This window comes from Ziziphus jujuba, chromosome 5, assembly GCF_031755915.1.
Source record: "Ziziphus jujuba cultivar Dongzao chromosome 5, ASM3175591v1".
Classification (NCBI taxonomy): domain Eukaryota; kingdom Viridiplantae; phylum Streptophyta; class Magnoliopsida; order Rosales; family Rhamnaceae; genus Ziziphus; species Ziziphus jujuba.
This window is the reverse complement of record NC_083383.1, coordinates 22,839,566-22,849,741: the sequence shown is the minus strand read 5'-3', so window position 1 is coordinate 22,849,741 and position 10,176 is coordinate 22,839,566. Positions and strand designations below refer to the sequence as shown.

Here is a 10,176-nt window from a genome sequence, read left to right as displayed (position 1 = left end):
TCAGCTAGTTGGTTTCAATTGAAGCCCCCAAAAATATTTTTTCTCAATTAGCTTTCGGTTTTCTCCTACAGCTCTTGATTTTCAAAAATCGAATTTAATAACTTTAATAATTAAAACAAAAATATGAAAGAATAAAAACCATCAAAATATTGAATATCGAAATTTTAAATAATCAGAAGGTGGTACTTAGTAATTTATAATCAAAGGTATTTGACTTATTTTGTAGATAAAGTAAAATCAAATAATTTGTTTTAAATATAAATCTCATTTTGCCATATTTAACAATTCTATTCTAAAAATGATATTTCAAAATTTTCATTGATAAAATAAAATTATATTATTTATGAATTTTTTTTTGTCCAAATAAGGAAATATGTTTATTAATTTCCATATAATCATGTTTGTATATGTAAAAATATTTAAAATACGTTTGATTAAGGGTATCATATATATGCAAATACATTTTATGGCATATATAATATTATAATAATAAAATATATACTTTTGGATACAACCAATAGAAGGTAAAAATATTATACTATTTCATCAATTCTTTCAATTCACATCCAAATCTATTATATATGTAGAAATACTCTATGTCATATATATATATATATAATATGGTTATATTAATTGATTTTATATATTTTTGGATACAATTATAAAAAATAAAAAAAAATCTCATGCTTTAAATAACTGTTCAATTTGATGTTGATTAATATTTTGATAGGATTATAAATCACAATAAAAAAAGATGATTTTTTTTATTGATGATTTTGAAGGGAATTTGAAAAAACATTATAATGACACATGGCACTGACTTTTCCTTTTTTTATTTTATTTTATATATTATGTAATATATGCGTTAACATATAATATATATTATATGATATATTAAATGTCACTCATAATTCTATTATTATAATAATGACCTCTTTTTAAATTATCTAATATAATATAATATAATATAATATAATAATAATGATAATAAATAAATAAATAAATATATATATATAATTTAAAAAAGATAAAAATATATATTTGGTAAATAGGATAAATCAAATATTTTATTTATTCTAATTGGATAGCTATATAAAAAATTAATTATATATATATTTGGTTATACTTTTAAAAGGTAAAATAATGAATAATAAATCATAAATAATAATAAATAAAATAAAATAAAAAATATTTTGGAAGAAATTTAAAAGAATGACATGCTGACACATAGTGCATATGTTTCTTTTTCTTTTTTTTTATATATTATATAGATTATTTTTAAAAAATATGGTTTTAAAAATTTCTTTTCTATTTACCAAACATATAGATTTAAAATTTTCTTTATTATTGAATTCTTTTATTCATTTCTTATATTTTACCAATATAGTTTTAGATTCAGATGGTCTAATAAATACTAAAATATCTTTTGTTTTCAATTTTTATTTTAGAAAGTATGAAAACCAAGAATAAATAAACAAATAAAAATTAATATGACATAGAAAATAAATAGAAAATATTTTTTATGCACAATTAACTTGAAATGAAATAGTGTTGATCAAAATTATTAAAAAAAAAAAAATCGATACAAGCTTACGTTGTCATCTAACTAATCTTAATCCTTTTATCTTACACATTTACAAGTGACATATATATGACCATTTGACAATTTTCACATGCATTATTGTTTACCACCGGTGGAAAAAACCACTAGGGGAATATAGATGACGTGGCAATTTATACTGTAACTTTATTTAAATATGTTTTGAATTTTAAACTAAATATTATGTAGAAAAAGGACCGCTCATAAGAATGAGATCCAAAACTGTATCAGCTGCTGCATTAAACTGATTAACAATTTTGTAAAATTTTATTATTATTATTTATTTAAGAAGAGCCGTTATAAATACAATTTTGTTGTTGGAATCCTTGAGGATAGTTCAAATAACATGATCATTGGTGTTTAATTTTAGATTTTGACAATTAGTTTATGGTCTTTTTATGGACAATTAATATGACAATGATAGTTGATGTTTAAACTTGGATAATGAAATAACCAATATTAACAACGATTATGACAATGATCACCCTAGTGTTTAACCTTAAGTTCCTAATTAACAGCTTAAAAAAATTTCATCCTCCAATTCAACATATGTCCCCCAATAAAAAGTACAAAAACAAAAAGCCCATGCAAACCAATTTGTATATTTTTTGACAGCTCCGTTTGAAAGTCTTTGTTTTTTTCACCGTTAGTGTTCAAGTTTGGATCCATAACTAATAAAATAATTGAGAATTAGTTGCATTTTATTGTGCTAGGATTTTTAAAACTAGAACTCTAATATGACAAAGTAAATTTTATTAGATAACCAATTAAATTTTTATATGAAATATAAGTCTTATTAATAATGATTATATAAATAATATTCATCTTTAAAACCTGTTTCCATGTGAATCATTTTTACATTTCTTTTCATCTCACAAGCTATATATGTCAATGTCATTTAATTATTTTTCTTTATAAGTATTTATTTTTTCAACAATATTAAAAAAAAAACAATATTCTTTTTTATTTTTCAATCTTTTTTTTTCCTACATTTTTAAATTTATAATTGAAATTTGGGTTTTGCTCCAAGAAGAACAAAATATTCAAAAGAAAAAAAAATCTTTTTGATTTTCTTATTTATAAGGTTTTAAGTTTAACAACATCAAACTCATTAGATTTTAGAATAACTGTTATTATCTAATAGCATCCAAGTAAATGACAAGGGTTGTTTATGCTCTCTATTTTTAATTTACAACTTATATATATATATATATATATATATATATATCTAAGCAGTCCGTTTATGATGCGGACGGTTCTTATGCGGATCACAGTATTGGTGACGGTTTTTCATAGTATTGGTGACGATTTTTTAAGAAACCGTCGTTAATATTATAAAAAATCATTACTAATACTGCGGTTCTCATGCGGACCGTCCTCGTCATAAAATTTCCGTATATCTAAGTACGTTTAAGGTTAGAACTGTCTTGATTGTTTTTCATCCGGATAAAAAATATGCTTATATTGCTAGCCGTTTATTTAAATTGGACAGCCCAGATTAAAATGCCATTTTCCTCCCATTTTCTTCGTTTTCCACCATCTCCCACTTTCCTTCCCCATCCATCTCTCACCGTTCCAGCAAGCATCCTTCCCATTCCCTTTATTTGCATAGCTGACTTGCGACTTGCTTAGCCGCTAAACCCCGTGGCCAGTTACCAACCCTCCCTTTGCTCTCTCAAGTTTGTTTCGCATTTTTGCAACTAGAATACCCCTTCTAAACCCTAATAAACCAATTAAAAAACAAAAACTCCATTTTTGCAATGACAAATTGAAACCCCCAAAATCTTCCTTTCACCCACTCTCATTGTGCTTCTTTACCATTCCTTTCTTCTTCTTCTTCTTCCACCACCAGACCTTCACCGACCTCAATTTTTGTTCGGATTGTCGAGGAGAAAGAGCAAAGCCAAAGAAAGGAAGGGACGGAAAGAACGGTGGCCCCTAGTGGGAAAGCAATGAGAAAGTAAGGGAAGGGTAGAGAAGGGCAATTGAAGGAAATTTGAGAGATTTTAATCTGGACCATTCACTTTAATCTAGTGACCAATAAAGATTCGCATTAAAGACTACGTTTTTTGGTTTTTTGTCCTGATGCAATACGGTCAAAACGTCCTGAACTTGCATTACTATATATATATATATATATATATATATATATATATATATATGTATGTGTGCTTGTGCAGATCTCTTCTATGTGTTCTAGTTGATTTAAATTTTAATATAAAGTTGAGTGTAAATAATGATTGAAAATATTGATATTGATAAAATATTGGAATATAATTTTGTGTAAATATCAATAGAAATATTGATATCGACAGAAATATTAATAAAATTAAATAATATAAAAAATATAATAATTAGAATATAATTATAATAAAATAGTTTATAAATATTAAAATTTATTATAAATAAAAAAATATACTGTTTATTAGATATTTAATAAATATTTTGAACTAGACTGTATACATTTTTAACTATAAATCATTAGTTTACACTTATAATTATGTAAGATGATTTAGATAATTGGAAGCTTTGCTCATGGTCTATTAGATTTAAAGTTTATTTATCTATTTTTTATTTAAAAAAATTAATTAGCTAGGTATAAATAAATATAAATTTGTTATTATTTTGGATAATAAAAAAATTATATCTTAAAAAAATAGGAAGAGAAATATATGTAAAACAAAAATTTTGTATTAAAATTAAATGAATGGCAACATTGTAATAAACAAAAACAAAAGTTGAAATTATTATTTTAAGCAGTGCATTGGTTGCGAAAAAAGTTGCAAGACACACATGTCAATTGTAGAAATGTGGAAGTGTGTTAGCGTGTGTGCAAGTGACTATTGCTAGCAGTCCTCATTAAAATATCTAAAGGCAAACCAACTCAAAGTGACCAGCAGTGAAGAAAAAGTAGTGAAATGTCCGAGACAATGTCAAATGTCGGCGAGCATCAGCACCGATAGGAGGGGGAAAAAGTGTTGCTGATATTAGAACCTTTTATGTTTTTTTCTTGGTTTTTAAATGCTGTTTCGTGGTCTTTAAATGGATTTGGAAGAAGAGTTTCTAAAACCTGTGGGTTTAGAAAATGCCAATAGAAAACAAAGGAACCGTCGAGAGAGGAAAGTGAACAATCATATTCGTTAATCGCAAAACCACTACTGATTTCCTGGTTTTCCGTCCATTTAACATTCATGTTGGGATTTTTTATTTTTTATTTTTTGGTTTCTTTTTTTATGGACTCTGATCACTTTGAGTTGGTTTGCCTTTAGATACTTTAATGAGGACTGCTAGCAACAGTCACTTGCACACACGCTAACACACTTCCTCATTTCTACAATTGACATGTGTGTTTTACAATATTTTTCAAAACCAATGCACTGCTTAAAATAATAATTTCAACTTTTGTTTTTGTTTATTACAATGTTGAATTTATTTAATTTGAATGCAAATTTTTTACTTTGCATACATTTCTCTCTCTTTTTTTAAGAATATAATTTTTTTATCATTCAAAATAATAACACATTTATATTTATTTATATATAATTAATCTTTTTTTAATAAAAAATAGATAAATAAACCTTTAATCTAATAGTTCATGTGCGAAGCTTCCAATTATCTAGATCATCTTACATAATCATAATAGTGCAAACTAATGATTTATGGTTCAAAATATATGCCATACAGTTCAAAATATTTATTAGATATCTAATAAATATTATATTTTTTTATTTATAAATTATTTTATTATAATTATATTTTAATTATTATATTTTTATATTATTTAATTTTATCAATATTTCTGTTGATATCATTATTTTTATAAAATTATATTTTAATATTTCTATCTATATTAATATTTTATCACTAATTTTAATTATACTGTACATCTCCGACCCGTAAAAACCCCATGAAAAGAAGAAAAAAAGAAAAACTATTTTACTCAAAGAAGAAAAATTAAAATTATATTAAAATCTGGCATTTTCAAACCCATGTAAATCATCAACTCTACTCAACGACTTCTTCATCATAGCAACTTTAGCAAGCTTCTCAGCAGCTCTCCAAGCCGATGTGGGAGTAAGCGGATCACCATTCTCATCAACCACAGCAATCTCCCTCTCGCCACCTCTTCTTCTCTGTATCATCACCATTTGTTGCTGTTGTTGCTCAATCTGATGTTGTCTCCGCCAATGAAGCTCGGCGAGCTCAACTTCCAAAGCTCTCACATACTCATCAGCAAATACAGGGTTCGATTGCATAAGCAGGGCTCGAGCCGAAGCCAACAAATGATGCCCGCTTGTATAATCATTGTGCTCCACCAATCTCCGAGACTCAGCGATCGCTCGGATCGCAATGAACTGGTTTCTAAGCCTCTCAATCTTGGGAGTATTAGACAATCGACCAAAATCTGGAGCAGCAGGTAAAACAAGAGACTGCTCTTTCTCATACACAACCTCCTGAGTCGAAGGGTCTTTATACAAACACCTGGCGGACATCACTATGTGGGTACCAACTGCCGTAATTGGGACCCTCAATTCCACCAGCAACTCTTTCTCTTCCTCGGCGTACAAGTCGCAGAGTCGCACCGACCTCGAGCTGAGCACTGTCGGCTTTCCGCTGTACGAATAGATGGCGGAGATCTCGGCCGATTTGGAGGCCGAATGGAAGCCGAGTTGAATTCTCAAATCCTGTACAACAACGCTCAATAACCCTCCGACGCATTTCGCAAACTCGTTCTCGGCCGATTCGTATTCGCCGAATCCGAATGAGTGAACGGGGATTTCAATGTGGGCGAATCGGGTAGAAGAGGTAGTGTGATTCATTGTATGTCTTTGATTATTCTTGTTTGTTCGGACTGATCTCTCATCCTGACCGTCGGATAATAGCATAATGCTAGCCACTGGATTCCTTTCTCTACGATCTTCGAGCACTTTTGTTGCTTTCCTCAAAGCCTCACCAACACTCGTTCCTTGACCGCAAACGAGCTGATCAACAATGCGCCGAGCATTGCGCTGGCCTTGAGCAGTCATTTTTCTCAACGGCATCAATCTCTTAGCGGAAGCAGAGAAAGCGACGATTGAGAGCCGGTCACCGGAGCCGAGAGAGGAAATAACCAAACGCATAGCACGCTTGAGCATATGCAACTTGGGACCAATCATACTACCACTGACATCGAGAACGGTGACCAAATCTATCGGCCCACGGTTTGATGGTTTTACACTGCGCGTTGAAGAAGGAGGAGGTGGGGCTTTCACTCTCAACGTGACCGCATAAGTTTCATGAGTTCGGCTCGCCGATATAACAGCTGCTTCGGGCAAAAGTCTCACTTGTACATGGTTGGTTCTCACATCTTTATTGATCATTTGCGCTTCTTCGGAGTATCTCATCGAAGAAGACGATGAAGGGTTAGGATTAACGAAGAATCCTTGAAACTCTTCGACGTCTTCGTGGTCGACCTCTTTTGCATCCTCATTCACTTCGGGTATTGGACTAATCTGGCTGGTACCTGAGTTGGGAGAAATCAAACGCTCGTCGTCATCGTACAACCTCGAATCCGAAGGTTTCGTATGTTGGCGGAGGACTGGTTCGGCCTTTTTGACGACGTCTTCGGTTGTTGGCTTGGTAACGAGGCTTTGTTGATCTTGTTGTACGGATTCAGGGGTGATGTTCTTGTGGACGGCGAGAAAAGGAACGTCTTTCCATGAACAGTTGCAGACTGGACATATAAGGCTATTATGCTTGTTGACGTACGAAACTATGCAGGGAAAATGGAAAGCGTGAGCACACTCTGCTGTGTAAATGGCCGTGCCATGTCCAGTCTTCACGCTGTTCAAGCATATTCCACAGCTACTCTGAAATCAATAACAACAAATATACACGCTTAACTCAAAAAAAATTTTTTGAAATAAGAATTTTGCTGTAATGGGTCAGAATTTATGGTGAGCAACTATCCTCTAATTTCGATAATATAATATCGCAGTAATTACATAGAACATTATCTATTGGTATATATTTATATTGGTCCATGTTGCCCACCGTAACAGTACTAATAATATTATAAATCTTTAAAAAAAAAAAAAAAAAGATTGTATGAAAATTTGTTACCCTAAATTTGAAGCTGTTCTTGAAAAGTGACAACTTGAGAGGAGATCTAGGAGAAGTTGGGTTGGAACCCAATAATGTTTTGGGACTCTTAGATTTCTTGGGAGTGGTGGTTTTACATTCAAGCCTGGGGCTTTCACTCACAGTCTCTGAAGGTGTTCGACAGCGTAAACTCGGGCTAGAGACAGGTTGAGATTGAAATAGCAAGCGAGATGTGGAAGGGTTGCTTCCACCAGAGAAGAAGCTCAATCTGGTACAACTTCTGGGACTCGGACTCGGACTTCGACTTGTCTGTTGTTGCTGCTTTTCTGATACTTTGAATTCTGGGTCTTTTGAAAGCGTAGTGCAAAAGGCTCTTCTCCATCTCGTACCCATCTTTTGTGACCAAAAATGATCAAACAAACCACCAAAGTTCTTTCTTTTTCTTTTTTTTTTTTTCTTTCTATCCACGATCCTTTTGTTTATGTTATGAAAGAGACAAATGAAGAAGATGAAAAGCAAAATAGTTTTTTTTTTTTTTTTTTTTAATGAACTCGTAGACAAAAGGTAAAGGACCTAAGAATCTAAGTTGATCAAATACAATAAAATGCAAGGAGAAGAAATTAGTGGGAATTCAGACTCTGATCCAGACCCTTCTCTCTGTTTCCCTCTCATTGTATTTTTCCTTTTGTTTTTCTATTTTCTCTCTGTTTTCTATTGGTCTTTTTGGCAGAAAGATCTACTGTTTCTCTCAATCTATCTCTACCTCTGCGTGATCATATTTATTTCAGAAGAGAAAAGCATTCCTTGGATTGAATATTTATAATGTTTTTTTTTTTTTTTTTTTTAAAGCAAATAATTAATTCTTATATTTATAAAAATGCCCATACCCCACTTTGACCGTCAGGCGTCAGCTTATATAATTAAGAGTTGGTAAGTTCGATAAGCACCTCCATGTTCAAATTAAGTTTGCTTTGCTTTCTGAAAATTAATATAATTAAAAAAAATGAAAATTAAAGTGATTTGCAGCAGCAACTCAGAAGGGGCCAAATTTGGTGATGTTGATTGTTGACAGTAGGAGGAGGAATAGAAATAGACAGATTGACACGTGGCATGGATTTTTCCAAATCTTTTTGTAAAGGCAATGTTGAAAAACAAATTGATTGAGAGATAGAAACTGGGCCCTACTTAGAGGTGTCTGTCAGAGGAAGCAACTATATTTACTTGGGAAAAAAAAAAAAAACTTATATATTTACAATTGGCAAGTTGAAAGATTGTTATTAATATTATAGATTAATGAAATTTTAAAATTGAGAATTACATTGATTTGGAGTTTAGGAAATGCCCACATAGCACATGACCCAATTTGGACACCCCATGTGGAAAAGATCCCATCAACTTTACAAACTCCGAGTTGAGGATTTGTTGCCTCCAATTTTTATTATTAATTAAGAGATCCCATCACCATTGCTCTGCATTCAACTGAATTTGCCCATTATCATCATATGTATAAAAAAAAAAAAGAAGGTAAACTGAATTAGTTCATCACCCCCCCTTCCCCTCTTCTTTTCATCAAATTCTTTGAGCTATGTGATCTGTACTAGCATGTGTAGTGCAAATTAGGGCATTGGCCTTGGAATCCTCAACTTTAAGATTCTTTTTGTTTTTTGTTTTCCTCATCACTGGAGACTAATTTTTTTCTTTCATTTTTATTTTTTATTTTTTTATTTTGGGAAGGATAAATCAAGTATGATGTCTTAAAAAAGAGTTAATTTTAAGCCACTGGGTTATTATTTTCTCGAGTTATGTTACTATGTAGTTAGGAAAGAATCTGATATTTTGGTAACATTTTTTTTTCACTCTTTAACTTTATAAAATTTATTTACTTCAAACATTTATTAGTATAAATTAGTAATAGATAGAGTTTGTTTTACATCTTTCAAATAATTATAAACTTGCGTAAAATGGAAATTCCATTTCAAATTATTTTTTATCTGGTGTTTGTATTTTTTTTTTCATTTCAATTTTTGTTGTTAATTGAAATATATAACAAATTCTAAAATAATTATGAAAAAACATTTAAAGTAAGCAAATTACACATAATCATGTAGAAAACCAAAAAAAGAAAAAAAACATAATGCATTACCAAACCACACGTTTATAAATGCTAGCTAAGAATTGAGTTTGGAAATCATGATGGAAAAAGGAGGAAATAATTACCAAAATTAAAGTTTTCATTGTTTGTTTAATTAAGTGAAAATTATGAAGAAGCAATCCTAAGAAGAATATTTACAACTTTATTACTTAGAGAAATATGATTATCTTTGGAGTTTGAATTTGTGCGAGAAAAAGTAAAACTTTTTCAGTTATTATTGTTTGTTGAATAGAGATTTATGAAAATTAATAAATATATGATAAAAAAACTGTATGTATATATATATATAAGAATATATATATATATACATAGACAGATATATATTACTTTTCTCTCTTTATTT

The 10,176-nt window shown here is 30.2% G+C and overlaps 1 protein-coding gene across 1 annotated transcript; it reads right to left on the bottom strand.

The window, feature by feature from the left end:
* Positions 1-5,481: 5,481 nt before the first annotated feature.
* On the bottom strand, positions 5,482-8,477 carry LOC107408980 (E3 ubiquitin-protein ligase WAV3). The gene is made up of 2 exons (XM_016016417.4): positions 7,703-8,477; positions 5,482-7,449 (listed from the first exon to the last, which is right to left on the bottom strand). The coding sequence occupies exons 1-2, from the start codon at positions 8,072-8,074 to the stop codon at positions 5,566-5,568; spliced, it is 2,256 nt and encodes a 751-aa protein (XP_015871903.3). The 5' UTR covers positions 8,075-8,477; the 3' UTR covers positions 5,482-5,565.
* Positions 8,478-10,176: the final 1,699 nt, after the last annotated feature.